Source organism: Nothobranchius furzeri, chromosome 2 (genome assembly GCF_043380555.1).
Source record: "Nothobranchius furzeri strain GRZ-AD chromosome 2, NfurGRZ-RIMD1, whole genome shotgun sequence".
Taxonomy (NCBI): Eukaryota; Metazoa; Chordata; class Actinopteri; order Cyprinodontiformes; family Nothobranchiidae; genus Nothobranchius; species Nothobranchius furzeri.
In genome coordinates this window covers 26,479,879-26,500,074 of record NC_091742.1, presented here as the reverse complement: position 1 = coordinate 26,500,074, position 20,196 = coordinate 26,479,879, and the positions used below count along the sequence as shown (strand labels likewise).

The 20,196-nt window shown below is 41.7% G+C and overlaps 1 protein-coding gene across 1 annotated transcript; it reads right to left on the bottom strand.

The window, feature by feature from the left end:
* Window positions 1-478: 478 nt before the first annotated feature.
* On the bottom strand, window positions 479-19,552 carry rnf217 (ring finger protein 217). The gene is made up of 7 exons (XM_054748321.2): window positions 18,454-19,552; window positions 10,227-10,448; window positions 8,673-8,837; window positions 4,738-4,835; window positions 4,557-4,660; window positions 2,031-2,102; window positions 479-765 (listed from the first exon to the last, which is right to left on the bottom strand). Exons 1-7 carry the CDS (start codon window positions 19,411-19,413, stop codon window positions 677-679), a joined length of 1,710 nt encoding a protein of 569 aa, XP_054604296.2. The 5' UTR covers window positions 19,414-19,552; the 3' UTR covers window positions 479-676.
* Between the last annotated feature and the right edge of the window lie 644 nt (window positions 19,553-20,196).

Below are 20,196 nucleotides of genomic sequence, written 5' to 3'. Positions count from 1 at the left end.
CTAGTTTGTGAATCGTTTGTTCACTAACAATGGCAATAAACCTTTTCTGATTCTGATTGTCTTTGTTCACGCCTTGACTTTGTTTTTACTCCTGATTTTGTTTACTATTGTTGTCACTGCTATTGTTTTTTAAGATCTGTTGTTATCAGTTTGAGGTATTTGCCCTAATTTTACTCATGTTGTACAGCGCTTTGTGATTCATATCTGCGAAAGGCGCTCTATAAATAAACTCTTACTTACTTACTGATGCCTCCTAAAGAGCTAAAATAAACCCGCAGTTTGGTTCTGTCAATAAACGTGACAAATCAGAAATGAGAAAGAGTCTACATCAAGTGTTGGCTAGCAGGAGTGTGCTTTAGCTGACGGAGAACTTAAAGCAAATCAAAAACTCCTCAAAGCGACGAGCGCCACTCGACACGGCTGCTTCAATGTTCAGCTTAATAAAATCAAAGTCCGATCTTTTCCCGTCTTTCAGCCTCTCACTAAAGCGCTCTGTGCCCTAAAGCGGTCCCATGCAGAATAAATAAACTACGTCATAATGTGCAAACATCAAAGGTGTGTCTACACAGTCTCCGACCCTCTGAGGAGTTTTCTCGGGCTGGCATGGGGCGTCCCTGAGGAGACGTGGGTGTCGTCTTTTTTCGCTGAGTGAGCGTGGTTCTGGAGTCGGAGGAGGTCAGATCCACCGTCCAGAGCCTTGGGTGTGCTGCTGCTGCTGCTTCTTTCTCCTCTTGCACGCGTAGTAGACCGGAAACGCAACCAAACCTACGGAAAAGAAAGGAATCATTAGGAGAGGTGAAAAGACCCATCCTTTAAGTAATTAACATTACATTCTCAAACATTTGCAGATTTTGGAAGCAAGTGATCCTTTCATTTTGCTCTTAGTCTAGAGCAGTGGTTCCTAACCTCGGGGTCCCGACCCCCACAAGGGGGCGCCAAAGCCTCTCAGTGGGTCGCCAGGACCTCTCCACTTTAAGGGGTTAAAACTTCATTTATTACTTGTTTATAGCCTACAGTTTGCTCACATTTTTTTTCATGAGTGAAGAGTTTACTGATATTAAGACAGGAAATAATTAGTACAGAAAGAGTAACACACTTTTAGGAACATTTTGCTCAGCTCACTGTTTTATTTTCAAGTGTCAAAAGTTCATTAAAGATAGGACTGGTTGATCAATCACAGCCTTTACAGTAAATAATCTAGTATAAACAGTAATATACACATTTAAGCACATTTTGCTCAGTGTATTTTTTTGTGTGTCAAACGTTTATTGAAAGGAATGATTGATTTATCAGTGTTTACAAGAAACAATGTGTTCAGAAAAGTAATACAAACTGTCAAGCACATTATGCTCTGTTTGGTTTTGTTAATGACTTTGTTCTGTACTGGAGCCTACTATTACTGTTGAATCAAAGCATACTAAAATGTGCTTGAACAATTTTATCGTTTCTTAATAATGTTTGTACTGGAAGAGAGAATGGGGGGGGGGGGGTCGTCAAACATTTTACTGGTAAAAAACGGGGTCCCTTGGGAAAAAGGTTGGGAACCACTGGTCTAGATTATAGAGATTTAATCTGGATATTCCATAGAAAAGCAGATTTGTCCCATGAGAAATGAACCGAGCTGAAAAGGAGAGTCTGCTGCACATCGCTAACTCGATTAAAGTCGATGTGAATCGTCCATCACATCATATTAGTGTTCAGAGGATCATCAGCCTGATTTACAAACACAGGAAAGAGATTCGCTCTAATTACAGTCCAACTGAAGCACCAACAACTCGATAGGTGGAAAATGACTCAGCACAAAGTCTGCAGATGGATGATGATCCAAATGCTAATCTAAGAAAGGTCAGTGACCCAGAGGGTCATCGTCTGCATCAGCAGCTTTTGCATTTTCTAAACTAAGAACGATTTTTTTTACAGGAAACACAAAAAGACGCATCTGCAGAAGGTGAGAGGAGATATTCGGTATCTGAGGCTCAGGTAAGACATGTAGCACTTCAGTGTTGATGACTCGTGTGTGGCTGTGTTACCTATCACCAGAGCGAGAGCTCCCAGCACTATGACCAGCAGAAGGACCACTGGAGCTATCAGCACCTTGGAGGCTGCGTGGACACAACAAGGGTTAGAAAAGCAGGAGACGATCGCCTCCACCTGCAGAAACGTGGCGTTCATTAAAATGCTAAATGTCAGGTGCCACCAGAGCCTAGAGCGGGAAATGGCTCTTGTTAAGGGACAAATCAGCTCCTGGGTGGCAGGCGCCATGCTGATCTAACTAACCACGGCTTCCATGGTGAGAGGAGGAAAACGGATAAGTCAGGAGTCCAGCTTCCTGGAACCATACAGCATCATAGATCCGATATCTGTAGATTATTAATTACGAATAAGACAAAGTTTCTTTAATTCAAAGCTGCTCTGTTGGAAAAATGTTCAATCTGAACAAGTCCAGTTCACCTGGGTCAGGAAAGCTCGTCACCATCTGAATATATCTGGTATTTTAGAGAGGCCAGGTCAAAGTTCAGACAGTATTATAAATGTAAATACGAAGAAGAACCTGAAACAGAAAAGATGTAGGGTGAAATTCATTAAAAATTATTTTGCATTGAGGGTTTTAAAAGTCATCCGGAAGACTCGTGTTTATCATTTGGCTTTTATGTAATTTATTCTGTTTTTAACCCCTTTTAACCTTTGTCCTGTTATTTGTCTGTTTTTATTTTTGTGGTATGTTGCATCCAGTGCCTTGGGCTCCCGCAAAGCCAGTAGAAGGCGCTATATACAGTAAATACAATTTGATTGATTCGATAAATAAAAATATAAATATTTGCATCATCATCCTACAATGCCTCGCACGCTCAAAAACACGACTGGCCCCTAACCTTAAAAATTGTTTGAAAACAGCTAAGACTGTGTGAATAAAAAACATTTTTGGAGTCTATAACTGTTTTCATGTAGCGGAGATTCTTTGTAACATCTTTGGAGAAACTTGTCTTCATAATCAGGGTTCCTTAAAGAGACTACGTGTAGTTTTCACCATTCATTTCTGGAAATATCCATCAAACTGTTGTTGAAAATGAATTAAATGATGCCCAGTTCTTGAAAAATGTTGGCGGCTTTGTAACACACAGCCATCAAAATCAGGTCTAAAATACACAGGAGTGGGTCTAAGTCTCTGGGCAATGCCATATTAGACGCCATGTTTCCTTCTACGGGAGCCCATGAGGACAAAATGCATTTACTGATTTGTAACAAACTTACAAAACTTTCACCATTCTTAAATGTTGTTGTTTTACGCGTGCACCTCTTCACTTGTTGCCAGTGATGAAAGGGAGTCTGATTTGCTTGTCATTTTGCTAAAGTTTGCACTCCCCAGGGCTTTTTGACCCTAATACACAAAAAAATACACACCGTCACTTTAAGGTTTTACTTGTTTTATCGTTTCAAGACGTTCAAACATCAGTGAATATATTCCGGTTTTATCCTCATGAATTGATGGAAAACGAGACATTTTCTCAAGCACATGCGTGGATTTCTAACATCAGACAATGTGAGAATTTCCTCAGAACGGCCCCACCCCCATATTCTGATTCATAAATGTTAAAGATCTAAATGTGCTAAACGTTAGGGATGTGAGAAAACATCGATATGGCAATATATCGTGATTATGTAAGAAAATATCGATATGGCAATATCTCGTGATTTTTTCCCCAGCAATATTATATCGATATTCAAAAGCCGTGTATCGGAAATATCGATATGGCAATATATTGTGATATTTTTTCCTGCGATTATTACATCGATATTCAAAAGCCGTGTATCTAATTCTTGAAAGAATTCACATGCAAACATTTGTGTATTTTCTTTTCGTTTTGTGCAATTCAATCGCCACCCGCTAGTTGGCAGCAGTGTGCAACGGGTTTTGTTTCCACCACTGAAATGTAAAACCCTCCATCATGGTTCAGATACCTCATGTTAAACATGTTACGTATCAGTTTGGACTGTTTATTGAACATTCTTACAATAAATTCAGTAAAAAAAAATTGCTTGTAACGTCTGACTGAATGTATCGCAATATATCGTGATATATCGTATCGTCTCCCCTGTATCGTGATATGTATCGTATCGCCAAAATTTCAGAAATACACATCCCTGCTAAACATCATCGTTTTGTAACATGTTCTGTTTGGTGCAGACTCACAGAGCTACTGGTGGTGTTACGTAACATCTAAATCTATTTTCACTGCTGCTACCATCACCGTGACCCTCAGCTGGGTGATGCAGAGCAGCCTTGTTTAGTGAGTCTGAATCGTGGAAGAAGAAAAAAATCACAGAAAACAAAGCAGATTAAGAGAAAAGGAGAAGAAAGTTTTTTTTGCTCCATTTATTTTTAGAAATTTTAATAATATAATCTAAAATTTAATTAATATTATATGTGTTTTAATCATTTGTTCACTTGTGGGACGTGCAGAAAATAAACTTTCGTCATGATACGTAAACTTTTAGCACCACAGTCTGTTTGCCTCACATAAAAACACATCAGTGTTTAAAACAAAACAACTCACCACAGACAGAACCTCGAACTAGCCTACGGAGGTGAGGTTTGTCGGGGAGGTAACGATACTTGCAGCCAAACACGCTGAGGTTGGATGTGTGGTCCCCGAAAAACCTGAAGACAAATCAAATCAGAGACGTCCAAAAGTCTCAAATGGCAGATTTAGAGGGAAGAGAGAAGGAGATTCAAACCTCAGGTGCCTGTAACGCTCCCCACAGCGGTAACAGAAGTTGGTGTTACACTGTGTGCAGGTCATGTGATCACAGCCATCTATACGCTGAATATGGATCTAAAGATAGAGGAGAGAAAGAGAAATTCTGTGATGATTTTGAGGATTTGCTGCAGTAATTAATAAAAATAAATAAATCAACACAATGAATCAGAAATTATCTGATTGATCTCAAGGTGAACAGAATCAGAACGATACTAGTTTGATTGATGAACGTTTATCTGGTGAAACTGGTCATGTTTCCCCTTCTGCCAACAGATCTATTATTTGATTGCAGACAAAATAAAATGTAAATATTTAATAGTTTAATAATAGACATTTTTTGGATTAATATTTCAGTGTACTTAGTATAAAATTAACAGATTTATGCTTTCATGCTTTTAAAGGCATATTTGGCAGTTTTGCTTGCTTTTGGCACCCCCTAGTGTCAGCTATTAACTGTGGTTGAACTGAAAAAGAAACGTATCTCCTCGCTGTGCGTTCGTCTTTTTAACACCTTAATCTAACTGCTGAAATGTCTCCCCAGCCTTCATTAATGTCTACAGAAATTAATAGTCACTAAATTAAACAAATCAGCTGTGCTAATAATCTAAACCGTGCAGAAAATGAGCTGGAAGGAGACTGCAGCACCAGGTATGTCAGCGTAATCTTTCTTTAAGTCCAACAGGTGGCGACTGCCAGTCTGAAGTTGCAAATGTGGTATTTCATTAACTCTGTAAAGGTTCATTTTAGTTCATACTGGCTCAAGAAAACGATTAAAAATATGAAATGTTGCGTAGTACGGCCTTAAATTAGGGATGCACCAATACAGATATCGATACCAGTATCGGTATCGATAAAAATGAACAGATACCAGGAACCGATACCAATGCAGTTGCTTGAAAATGGCTTCACTGTAACTTGTCGTTTCTGTTCACCTAATATTTTCGTTTTGTGATGATTTTTATTCATATATTTTTATTTTTATCTACCTCACAGTATTTTCCTGTTGAAAGCAGAGAAGAAAATAAAATCTGTATTCCAAATCATTGCATTTTTTTTTTGTGGTCGAAGTATCGGTAATCGGTATCGGCGAGTACTCAGATCCAAGCATCGGTATCATATCAGCTGGGAAAAAGTATTATCGTTGCATCCCTACCTTAAATGCACAGGTTTAGGGAGCTACTATGGAAGTATATTACTTAGTGATTACTATATGTATTATAGAGTCAGTGGGGGGAAAAAATACAGGAGCAATATCACATGGGAATGCGATCTGAATCTCGTTTTAACAAGAAACTTTCTTGTGATAATGACATATAAAAGTCGTTTTAACCAGAAAGCTTTTGCAATAATGTGTTTAATATATTGTAATAATGAATAAGCTTTTTTTTTAACTTGTGCTGATTGGCCAGAATTAAGCCCCTGCTGTCCAGAGTACATCTAGAGCCTGTCACCCATGCTTTTATTCTTTCAAAGCTAGGCTACTGCAATGCACTGTGTGCCAGCCTGAGTCAGGGCGTGGTGGCACGCTTGCAGCTAGTACAAATTTTAGCCGCTAGGTTTGTGATACGGACTAGGCACAGGGACTTTATCACCCCTGTGTTGGCATCCCTTCACTGGCTGCCAACACAATACAGGGCAACATTTAAGGTCTTGGTACTGGCATACAAGGCCTTACGAAGAACGGCTCGAGCGTATCTTGTCAGCCTTTGCATAGACGTGCCCCTTCGCTCGGCCAACATGGAGCTGATGATGGTTCCACGTACCACGTGCAGATCACGGGGGGACCGTGCGTTTTTGGTGTTAACGCCTATACTTTGAGACCGGTTGCCTTTGGTGGTGAGTCAGTGAGAACTTTTAAGGCTCGCCTGAAGACCCACTTTTATGTCAAGGCATTCCAGGATTAGACTTCTTGGTTTCGTTGCCCCGGACTCTTATTCTTTTGCTGTATTCTATGTATTTATTGTCTGTTGTTACTTCTCTCTTAATTGTTACATTTTATTTGATGGCTTTATATTTTATTTGTTGAGTTCGGCGCCTTGGGCGTCCGCGTCGGTTGCAGAAGGGGCTACGCATAAAATGAAATGATGAGATAGCTCATAACGGTAAAACGCAGCCATCTAGTGGGCTGTTTGAATCTCGTCACGGAGTCAGAGAGAGCTTCTTTACACCTTTTTCAAGAAGCTATAATTCATTAGATACACACTTGGTTCAAGTTGGCTTCCACGTTGAAAACAAGGGAGAAAACAGCCCTCACGTGAAGTTCTTGTCCACGCAAAATTGCAATATTTCACTTTCTAGTAGCTAGCAGCTATCAAAATAAGACTTCCTGTTTGTGCTTTTTCACATTTAAAAACTTAGAAACTGAAATGTAAATCCCTCTATTATGGTTCAGATATCTCATGTTAAACATGCTAAATATCAGTTTGGACTGTTTATTGAATTTTCCTTCAATGAATTCAGTCTATAAAATTGCTAGAATTGTCTGGCTGAATGTATCACAGTATATCGCAATATACCCTATCGTCTCGCCTGTATGGTGATACGTATCGCCAGAATTTCACCAATACAATTCTTTGCATAAACTCCCTGATATTCTATTTGACTTGTTCTCTTTGTCTGGTGTTCTTTTATTTTCCAATTTTTCTATCACCAGAACCCCTTCCTTTCACCACATCACCCCGGTTCTCCAGCAGCTTCACTGGCTCCCAGTTAAACTCAGGTCCATCTTCAAAATTCTCCTCCATACCTTCTAAGCAATCCACAACCTCTCTCCTCCATACATCTCAGACCTTATAAGTATTCACACCCCATCCCGTTCTCTCAGATCTTCTTCCATTCATCTTGCGGTTCCTTCTGCCCGTCTCGCTACCATGGGGAGCAGAACTTTCAGCCGCTCTGCTCCTCGTCTCTGGAACTCACTCCCCCAGACATCAGGAACATCGACAGTTTTACCCTCTTCAAAACAAAACTCAAAACACATATGTTTAAATCTGCCTATGACCTCTGATTTTATTGAACTGTTTCTCTCAGTTTTTTTTCTTGTTTGGGTTTTATTATTGTTTTATTGTATTTTATTACGTGTTTTCTGTCAAGTGACCTTGGGTGTCCTGAAAGGCGCTTTTAAATAAAATGTATTATTATTATTATTATTATTATTATTATTATTAATTACTGGGAGTTGTTTTCAGATCAGAATCTGCCCTCACCAGAATCAGCAGGTCCGTATGTCTGATTTGAAAATCAGATTTCTTGCGATTGGTGGTTCTCTGTGAACTCAGGAGGGAAATCTGAAGAATGTATACACACACACAGAAAAAACACACGGGTACAGCTCTATCCGTGCAGCAGCACACGCATTACACAGCTGATGCAGCAGTGAGTGAGCAATCTTCCTGTAAATTGTACATCAAGCTAGTCAGACTTTTCTTCAGCTGAACACAGCATGACACCAATTTGTTGGCTTCACACACTCTGGCACAATCTTCTCTACAGGCTTCAAGGGAAAAGATTCAAAGACTCAAAGCGACGAGAACAAGAGAGAGACAGCATTTGGTGTTGGAGGAAAACAGCTTCCATTGCTTTATGTTGTCTCCTGTTTTTATCAGGTCAGTGAGATCGGATCCTGACATGAACCTGGGTCAGTGAGGCCACCAGCAGCAGAAACAATAATTATTTCACTATAAGCACCATCTACACATCACTACCCTGCTGTTCAACATGCAGCCGCTCTCCTCCACACTCCATCCATCATCCCTAGCAGCTTTCATGCTTCTTAACCTTCAATGATTCACTTATCTGCACCCGCTCCACCACCCATCAATCAAATCGCGTTGCCATTTACAGACACAACTGGACACTGGACAAGGAATTCAGAACTCCTTAAAAACAGGTAAAGAAAAGTCGATTTCTCACCTTGCACTGTGGACATTTCTGAGCGTTCCTCTGTCCGTGCTCGATGACGCTCGCCCAGGTTCGCAGCAGCTTGTCTGCTTTCCTGTAGTCGCGACATTTCAGCCCATCATGCCAGGGCGCGTGGCATCTAAAGCACCACACAAACTGGCAACTGCTACACTGGATCTACAGCAGGGACAAAAGACGTGTGTGCAATGCATGTTTACTCCTCTAAACCAGACACACACACTAAAACGCATACAAGTCATCGGAAACAAATTGTTAAAGAAACAAACTGTTTTATGTTTTAGTTTCCTTACAGTTGGAGCTAGGGTTGTCACGGTAACCGGTGTAACGGTATACCCCGGTAAAAAAGTTGACAATAATAAAAACCGTCTTGTTTTTAAAAAAAACTATTATCTCGGTGGGTTTACCGTGGCTGCGGTGTAGGCGCGGTGACCCTTACCAGCCACCGTATCATCTGCTGAAGTTGCCGGCGGCACATGCGCACTTTGTTGTTTACAACCAAAACTTTCTTGAAGCTAAAGCCGAAATAATGGCCAAAGGAGGAGACGGCAGCACTCAGGACATTTATTATCCCTCAAAGAAGACAAAGTGGGAAGTACGGGCATCTTTTGGATATTTGAAGAATGCCGAGGGACAGTTGATAGAAGACGGCTATCCTGTTTGCAGCACGTGCAGAAAAAGTGTCTGTGAAAGGCAGCAACGCTTCAAATCTCATGACACATCTGCGTGACCATCACCCACAACTCTACAGTCAACGCAAGGCAAGCTAACGTTAGCGTTTTAGCTAAAATGCGTGATCCGAGGATTTGGGTTGAGGGAGAATGCAACGAGTCGCTATATAAAGCAGCCGCAGCGCCGCTACCTGCATATAAACCGCGTCGCGGACACCGCCATGTTGAAATGACGCTATGCATTACGGGGCTCCCAGGGGCAGATAAGAGTTGGTCTCTCTCCGAGAATAATTATGAATTTAACAACGATTACTGCCTGATGACATTTTCCCACATCTGCAAAGCTCACTGGAAGGACACAAACCGAGGACAATATTTTCCTGATATAGGGTTTATTACTCAAGTAGTATCTGATTAGAAGGCTACTTGAGTACTGAGTATCATCTGGTCTAATATTTTTAAAATGATGACATCAAACAGACATAAAATAAGAAGTTATGGGCAAATATTGGCATTTTAAAGACTAAAGGGAAAAAATGTAAACAAATAAACAACATAATTACAAAATAACACATTTTAGGCAAAATTTAGACACAAACCGAGGACAATATTTCCTGATATACAGGGTTCATTTATTTGTCTGAAAATGTTAACACGTTTAAAAAAATACCGCGATAATCCCAAAAACCGTGATAATTTTGGTCACAATAACCGTGAGCTTACATTTTCACACCGTGACAACCCTAGTTGGAGCGTATTTGAGATAATAATCCTTTGTGATCCGATCACATTTTAGCAAATTTAAGATATCGAAGCTGCTGCTGATATGTGGTCATACAAATGAGATTCAGGAGGAATGCAAGGTGCGTGATCCTACCTTGTATTTGTGCTCAGAGTTGTTCTGGTCGAGTGTCTTCAGAGACGTGAAATGGCTGCACTGGGGGCAGGGTTTTGTGCTCGAATCCAGCTGACTCAACTCCACAAAGTAGTGGTACTTCGCCACTTCTTCGCTGGTCAAAAGTGAAATCACCAATCCCTCCTCCAGAGTACCCCTACACCCGAAGATCGGACAGCGGATGACAACTTTACCCGGCTTCAACTGAAAAACGAAAGGAAAACAGTGTGTTAGCATTTTTAACATGGGTATTTTTGTTTGTTACAGGTCAAATATGTCAAGTATTTTCTGCTACTTTAGCTATTCAAAAGAGTCCGAGTGTGTATGTTGAGCAGTTGTATGTTTTTCTGGTACGCGCCAAATCTACTAGGGATTAGGGATGGGTACCTTTGACATTTGAATCGATTCGGTACTAATTCCCGGTACCTACGAATCGATACCGGTACTTAACGGTACCAATTTTAGATACTTTTGAGTGTTTATTATTTTAATTCTCCTTAATAATTACATATATTTTTCTCAATATATAACAATATTTGATCAATATCACGATAAATAACATACAACTGTTTTTATTAACATCGTCCTTGTAGTTTTATAAGCTGATAATTAAACTGAAGCAAACATCTTTACTGTGAACTAAATTTACTGTGTATCTTCATTCCTTTTGCCGTCCTTTTTCTTTTGATTTTTCCTACTGGGAAGTTAGAATTTCCGAGGAGAAAGCGAACGCACCATTAGCGAAACGGAAGCTAACATATCAAGCTAACGTTATCTTAAACATTTTATTTACCTACCGGAGCAGATTAAGATGAGGATGTCTCACTTAGATCGCTGTCTGTCGCTGGTTTCATCATCACCCAGTTACCCATCACATTTAGTGAAGTGGACCCAAGCTTTAGCGTGCGTTCTTTCTACCATGCTGCTCTGTTTACAACTGGCTCGCAGCGACCGATGACATAACGCTCTTGCGCATGCGCAGCTGTCTAGGCAAGTTCTCATTATGAAGGACGGGTACCGAAACGAGGCACCGTTTGAAACGACGTGAATCAGTGCTCGGTCGGTACTGTGGAATTCGGTCGGTACCTTAAAAAGTACCGAATTCGGTACCCATCCCTACTAGGGATGCACCGATTAGGTTTTTTGCTGCCGATCACCGATACCGATATCAAAGAATGCTGATCACCGATACCGATCACGTGGATTGGCCAGAAATTTTCTACAACATTATAATGAGTGCTACAAACTACATAATCTGGGAATAAAGGACCTAATCTAAATTGGTCTGGCTGATCGGTCTGCTTTGATCTATTTTGAAAACTCTGATCAAAACCGATAGGGGCGCTATCGGCCGATTGGGATCAAATGCCGATCCATCGGTGCATCCCTAAAATCTACATGCTGAAAATTCTCACTTCGCCGGTGGGACCTGGTGAATAATTCACCACAGAACAGAAGGATTGCAAAGCTGGATGAGTGGAAGGACGCAGAGCAGAGGGTGGAAGCTAATGTGCATCAAAAGACACACACACACACACACCCCGAGTGCAGTCACTTCCATTAAGTGCAGCTTCTCCACGACTTGTTCATGCAATCTTCTAATCTCAACATTTGCTTTAAAGTGCACTAATACATAATCTGTTTGAATCATTCAGACAACTCAAGCACTACATGGACATGCTGCATTACCTGTGAGTTTCATCCAAAAATAAAGCACTTCGTGTGCTTTTTTCCCTCCTCAGGTCTTTTTTTTCTACATTCTTTTTCTGCCGTACTCTCCAGCTCCCTACTCTTTGTCCAACAATATCTAAACAAGTAATTTAATCTGTGATTATGTACATCATTGTAACGCGGCCCTGCAATAAATCCCCATGTTGGTTCTGAGGATGTTCCACCCTGTTTCTTCAGTGGCACGTGAAGAAGAAGAAGAAGAAAATATCATTTCTATAGCGCCTCTCAAGATAAAACTCACGAGGCGCTTCACAAAAACAAAAAAATATAAAAAAGCATTTAGAAAATGATTAAAAATATATTTAAAATGAGCAAAAATAGACAATTGTGATTAAAAAAATGTTAAGAAAGAGAGAGAGTGAATAGGAAAGAGGGAAATCAGTGGGGGAGTAGAGGGAGGTGGAGTGTACAGTCGGTAAAGATGGCTCTCCCTTGCCCTGCCTCCAACATGCCTCCATCTAAAAGGCTAGGTTATCCAGAGTTATCTCTGTAGTTATGCTGCTATAGGCTTAGACTTCTGGAGGATACACTGACCACTTTCCACACACTACTACTTTCTTCTACAATTTGCTCTTTAACTGTATTATTTCCTGCTATTTCAGCTGTTAACTTTATTTTCTCTCTAAGTGTTTTTCTCCCCAGAAGAAGCTACAACGATGTTCTGCTGAGCTGTGGTGGCCTCATGGAGGGGGCCATCGTCTAGCACACTGCTGCTAATCACTTAAACATTCTCCCTCTCCTGATAATAACTTTTTACTCTCTTTGACGTTGGATGTGCTACTATTAGCTTACCCGTTTAATTATAGATTCACTAGGATAAATACAATAAAGTTTATCTCTCGCCAAATAGAATATTTACTAAGCAATCACGGTGTAACCATGATATTAATGAGTTTTTTGGGTTCATTGAGAACATGGTTGTTGTTCAATAATAAAATTATTCCTCAAAAATACAACTTGCCTACTAATTCTGCACTCCCTGAATTGTTTCTTGTTTTTATGGTATGCTACAAGTAAATTGTCCTTTGGGACCAATAAAGTTTTCTGAACCTGAAGGCGTTCTCTGACGTTTACTGGACGCTAAACTAACATCTGTCTTTCTCATCTCTAGTCATTGCATGGTGGCACAGTTGTTGCCTTTCAGCAAGAAGGTTGCACAGGGGTGGACCTTTAAAGCGCCCGAGTGCCAGTGGCGCTAAATTTTCTCGTTGGGCGGTAAATACTTGACGACTTACCGCCCGGGTGGCGCCCAAGCCTTGCTTGTCATTTACACACCGGCTTTCACCTACATCATGGCCGCGCCCTGTAGGAAGCCGCCGTTTTCATTTTGCGCACGTGAACCTGCACGCTCTAGTCACGTGAACTATGAGTTCACTATAAAAGACGGAGTGGAACCACGCTAGAAACACACAAGCACGCAGGAAGATGGCGCCACCACAGGGATGGGATATTTGACTCGATTTGGCAGCTGACCTGCGGGGCCGGTTGGTTTTGAAGTTAATGTCCACCCCTGTTGCAGGTTCTAACCTCGGCTGTGGCCTTTCTGCGTGGAGTTGCGTGTTCTCCCCATGCATGCGTGGGTTTCCTCCTGGTACTCCGGTTTCCCCCACAGATCACAACATGCCCCATCGGTTAAAAATTACACATCGCTTTGGATAAAAAGGTCTGCCAAATAAATAAACATAGTCATGACGGCCGAGTCTATAAACGTTAAGTGACATTGTGACGTGGATCTGTCAGGCTTTTCAAATCCTAGAGTTTCACCGTCTATTTTCTATCAGAAGCTAATGCAGGAGATCGGTGTAGGAGACCATTTTCAGGGTTTTCCTGCGTTCAAATTTGCGTGGCGGCCGCCTCTAGGTATTTTTGTGCCGCCCCAGCCTGATTTCACTCTGCCCCCAGTTATATGGATGTTATTTTAACTGCAGTTGCAGCATTGAGCCACTATAGGGGCGCTGTATCAGCAGCGGTGCACCGAAAAGCGCTAAAACCACTGCAGGAAAAGAAGATCAAAGATCGCTTTTCTTGCTAGTTGGTACATATCTATGGTTGGTGCAATGGTAGGCTGACCATAAGTCCTCTTTCCCCAGACATGTCCACTTTTCACTCTCTGTCCGGGTCGGGGGGGGGGGGGGTCCTACATTGATCAAAATGTCCGGTTTTTCATCCAGGACCAGGGATCGAGTTATGGGGGCTAGAGATCTTTCAGGGAAAGATCCAGTTTCTACCTATATTACAATATTTATGGGCAAGCGTAGCGGGGAGAGGACGCAGAGCTCCGATCGTTGGTGCACCTGCTGCGTCCGGCGCACGATACATTCTCAAGGTGGAGCAACAAAACATTATTATTAACACATGATCGTTCATATCTGTTTAAATCCTCTGGTACTCGGTCTTTTAATCGTTCCTGATGCGCTCCGCTCATCGTGCGCTGCGGTGATTTCACCTCACTGACGCAGCATCGAAACGTGCACTCTGCTTTGCGGTCAGGAGATCCTTTTGATCTGTTCAAAAGTCACCGATGAGGTGAAAAAGTAAGAATCCAGGCAGCAGATTTTCTAGAGAGTTTAGGGGAGATGCAGGAAGATGAGAGACAGACAGGACAGGAAAATAGTTAAATAAAAACAAGAAAACAAAGCTTGAAAGTCAAATGTAGGTATTTCTCTCCACTACACGTTTTTACCTGTATAAAATAATAAGTTATACAGCAGAAATTAAATGTTATTACCATTTCCAATACGAATGCATGTTAATGAAATGCATTATATTTTACTGGATATATGTATGTGTTATTTTGACTAAGATGAGTGTTATTAATACAAACCTAAAATGTTACTGAAAAGTAGGTCAAATATTTAAAAGAATTTTTAACTGTAAATATCAGATGGCGAAAAATGGAACTAAACACCAATTGAATGCATGTTATTGAGACTTTTATAATATTTTGCCTTCAAAAGGGTGATGCAGTTGAATGCAGAGTATGCACGTGCTGGCGCATGGCCAGGATGGTACCACCGCAGCCTCTGATTATATAGCCTGGCAAGCCAGACTAAATAAATGTATTATTTAGTCTGGCTATGCTCCATTGACGGCTCTCGGTTGTGGGGCGGGTTCTACTGTTGTCTTTCAAATGATCTCCACATGCTACTGGACAATGAATGTGACATACTCACCGCAACAGAAATAATCATTAAAAAAATGCTTTTCAGTGAACTACACCTTTAAACGGAGTGGCCTCAAACTGGAAAATACCATGGGATTTTGTTGCGCCAATTAATTAATCACAGACGTTCTCCGTTGCATTTGACATATATTTTAAAAAACTGGGTTCTGCTCATCGACATACATACATATATGGACAATGGTTTTCCATAGTCTCCAATAACACGTTTTTGAGGCTAAATGGGAGGTGCCCACCACCGCCATTTTGACCGTGTCACGAGTTCCGTCAAGCCCAGACAATTCCACAAAAGGGAAGAGAGGTGGAGCTGAGGGTGTGGCTGTAAGGCTGGGATCAACTGACGACACCCGGTCGAACTAGCTACAAGCTAACCTGAAGCTAACGCGGAGGTGTGAGCTAAGCTAATGGAGGTAGCAACCTAGCTACAACCGGAGTTAACTGTGCACAACACCAGAGCTTCTGAGTCAGAGATACGCCGGGCTGACCGCTGGGTAAAACCGGGTGGAACACAGAGGTCTCCGAGAGCTCCACAAGCCGGCAGCCCGCGCAGCAGACAGGCACCGCGGCGATCAGAGATGCGCCGAGCTGCGGGGAGGGGACCATACAGATAGTGGGAACCCAGCTCCACCAACATGTTATATTTCAACCCATTTTCTAAAGTGCAGCATTATGTTAAATGCACTGGGTTTTACCCTATTACATTTAAATTTCATGGTTAAACAGTACATGTTAAAATCTAAGCTCTGCTCGGCAGTGACCTAAAATATATAAATATAATTTTACTTACCGAAAAAAATGAAGTGGAGACTCCTTGGATGCTCTATTAGTGCAACTAATGCCACAGCAAGTCATTTTGTCCAACAATTGCACAAATAATATCCAAACAAGAATACACAAACACAGAGACTCTAAATGCCGGAACAGTTTTAAGGCGAGGCCGAGGCTCTACTGAGGCCTTTCCACGGAGCTAGCTCTGTGGTCACGTGGGTCTGATGCTAATTAATTATACAGAATTTTAGGCTTTTAATACACTTAAACAGAAGAGTGAGAAAAAAGTTCACCCCCCTCAGAGTTGTCATGAGTGTAAACTAGATCATTTAAACCAAAAACATGTTCTGGTACCAGGCTGTAAACATGTTTATTTCTGCTGTGAAATTGGTATTTTTAACATGGGAGTCAATGAGGATTTGCTCGCTTCTGACACCAGCCCCTAGTGGACGAGGGTGGAACTGCAATTTTTGGTACTTCCGGGTTGGGCTCAATTTTTGAGCCGCATTGTGAGGGCTTGGTTCTGCTTCGTCTGTCCTTGTGTGCACATCGGGGAGCCCTTGCTTATTAACAGAGATGACTAATTAGCCAATCACATAGTGGTAACTCAATGCATTTAGGTATGTTGACATGGTCAAGACGATCTGCTGCAGTTCTAACCGAGCTTCAGAATGGGGAAGAAAGGTGGTCCAAGTGACTTTGAACGTGGCGTGATTGTTGGTTCCGGACGGGCTGGTCTAAGTATATCAGAAACTGCTGACCTTCTGGATTGTTACAACCCATCTCTAGGGTTTACAGAGAACGGTCCGAAAAAGGGAAAAGATCCAGTGAGCGGCAGTTCTGTGGACAAAAATGTCTTGTTGATGTCAGAAGTCAGAGGAGAATGGCCAGACTGGTTCCAGCTGATAGAAAAGCAACAGTAACTCAAATAACCAGCTGTTACAATCGAGGTATGCAGAAGAGCATCTCTGAACGCACAACACGTCGAACCTTGAGGCAGATGGGCTACAGCAGCTGAAGACCACACCGGGTGCCGCTCCTGTCAGCTAAGAGCAAGTTGTTGTTTTAAAGCGCCAAATAAACTTTGATTTTTCTTCATTTGGGGTCAAGTACCCAGAAGGATACTTTATATGTGCACTGGAACCCTCTAAATGTGCCCTTTTGTCCCTTTATATGTAGAAATGTGATAAACTGCAGAGAAAGGGGGAAAGAAAGAAATAAAATCACAATCCAAAGGGTCATGTAGCAGTAAACGATGTCAGTTTGACAGTTCTATTGCTTAACGTAAACCCTTTATTAACCTTCAAAATATAACTTTGATTTAAAGAGGCTGAGAAAAAAAAATGAAGGATCAACACTGAATGCCTGAAGCTACCAAGTATTAAACTCGTAGAGTCTAGTCTGCAGCCCTATTTGGGACAATGTACTGACGTAACACTTGGGTTAACACCAAGTCTGCGTGCTAAAATCAGTCTGTGGTGCATTAACTGTAAAAAAAAAAAAAAATCCACCATCACAGCTTGACTTGCACGACCCTGTTCATTTTCAGTGTGCTTATCAGTTAGCTTTTTGCTTTGACTGGATAATTATTCATGACTTATTACAGCAGCAGATAAAATGTTCTCTAAATAAACTGATAACACAGTTTATCTACACAGATTTAAGCAGATTAGTGGAAAATCTGCTACTTTCTCCTCCGGATGACTTGGGAAGTAGCGTGCATGTTTATTAAAACTGGAATTGTGATAGCAAGAGATAAACAAGGCTGTTCCACACAAAAAGGCCGAATTAATCTGCTTGCATCATACTTTATTTATTTATGCTATAGCTTACCAAATTAACCAGGCAAAAATCCCTGGAAGTTATTTCCTTGTTGTAACCTAAATTAGAGGAAGCTGTGCAGACACCAGTGTATCTTATAAGAAATATGTGAGCCTCTTGACCCAGATTCACAAAAAAAATTATCACAAGGCAAAGACACCTTCAGGTGTTGGGCTAATTTTAGTTAACATTTCATAAATCTTTTCTCTTTGCTTGTGTGGTAGTAGAAACACGATGAGAGACTTGTTCTAGCATGGATGTAGTTATCACTTTAGAAGTGGGGGGGGGGGGGACACGGGGGGGATCTTTACAATATGTTCTAATGTGAAACAGGCTTCAATACAAACGGTTGTCTTCCGCTTGGACCTAGAGCTTAACCAGTGTCAATTTAATATAGCGTAATATTGTTTTTGGATGGTAAAAAGTGCAGGGGTCAAACCTTGACTTTGGAAAAAGTGGGGGGGACATGCCCCCCCCCCCCCCAAATTACGCCCATGCGTTCTAGATATTTTCTTAAGTATTTAGAGAATGTTGCGTCAGTTCCTGGTGAATCATGAAGTTCCCAGAAATGTCGCACCATGTTGCCAAATATGACGCAGAAAAGGTTGATTAATGTTTCGTAGACAAGTAACTCCTAAAAACGCGTCTACCGGATACTGAACGTTCAACTTCCATCCCCAAGTCGACTCCAACCCAATTCTCACCAACCTGGGTGCTGACGTAGAGTTTTAAACAGTCGGCGCACGCGGTCCTCCTGCAGCAGGGCAGGGAGGCGATGGTTTTCTCCTCCAGGCACACCCGGCAGCACGCGTCACTCTCATCATCGGACTGCTCCCTGTGCTGGCGGTCTGAAGCGTGCCCCATCGGGTCCACCAGGTCGCCCAGCGAGAACAGCTCCAGCTCGGAACTCTCCACCTCACCCGACTCATTTTCTGCTGCTTCTGATGTGACCCCGTCTGTGATCTCGGCGTCTGATCGGAGGCTGTCGTTGGCGATGCAGTAAACAGTGCAGAAGACGTGTTCTTTTTTTAGACGAAAAGAGTCACCCAAAGTCGAGTTGCCATTATCGTCCTCTTTATGATGACGCTCGTCAGTGACAGGTAGTTTCTCTACTCCCTGAACGCTTGAAGTCGCCAACTCACTCAAGGTTGGCTCGTTTTTAGTTCCCGGCCCTCCCGTTTCTGCGTCCGACTTCAAACACTCGCTACATTCTGCTCCATTTCCGCCCTTCGGGCCGTTTTTACCGCTTCCTTCGTCGGTTCCGTGTTCGGCTCCAAACTGCATCCGACTTTTTGTACTCAAATGAAAGGATGGTGACTTTGAATCCCCGAAATGTATCCTCAGAAGCTCGACAGCGCTCGCCCTCCGTCTCGCTCTTCCTCCATCGCCGCCGTTGCAGTTGTTGTTGATGTTGCCCTCCGCATCCTTCTCTTCCTCGCCGCTCCTCTGCCTCGCGATCCCGTCGCTTCCGTCGAGCGACAGCCGAGAACTGGATCGGATGACGCCCCGGTTCAAATCTCCAACTTTACCGTCGGTGAAGGAAGTTTCCGTGTGCAGGTTGCGGAACGATTTCAGCCTGCCTTCTTCAAAGTTACTGATAAAACTCGGCATCTTAAAGTCGTCGGCTATCGGTCCTTCATCTTCCATCCCCGGTGTAGCTCTCCCCATTTAGTGAAAGGGTGTGCTCCGCGCGGACCTCTGCCTTCTTGTCTGTCTGTTCTCTCCAACTCCTACTACCAAAACAAAGCAGCTCCCTGCTTCCGGGCTGTGACGTAAGCACAACGGGGAGCTAAATAGATAGAGATGACGGTGGAGATAATAGATAGGCTAAAGAGAAGCCTAGCGGTGGGGTGTACAAACAGATCTTGGACACCACTCATTTGCTCTAAAAATACCTACAATGCCCAATTCTATAAAATACTCACATTTAAACACAAATATCCTCTAAACATGATGGTATAAAGATTGATAAGCTGGTGTTAAAGAGTCAAACAAGGCAAGACCAGTTAGTTTAATTTGGTTTTGAAGGTAAAAACGCCATTTTTTCTGTCGTCTTTATTGCTGTTTTAATACTTTTCCAGTTATATATACATATTTTTTCAAGTATTATGGTGGTTTAGATTTGTTTTTTTCTATATACAGCACATAATTAAAAGCATTTTATTAAACTTACTGTTTATCAAGAAAACGTCTAAAGTAAAGTTATGTAGGTCAATGGAATGATATGTAAAAATGTTTTATTGTTTTTGTTTACTTGAACGATTCATAAATCAAAGATACATGTTGAAAATGTTCTGAAAATAATCAAATACTGGCGAATTTTTAATTGCGATCATTTAAAAGATTCCAAGAGAGTCTGGCTGCTTAGAGGAGAAAAATATATAGAAACGAGAAGTGGCTTAAAACTCTACTACTTAATTTGATCATTAAGAGTCAAGAAAGTACGTAGGC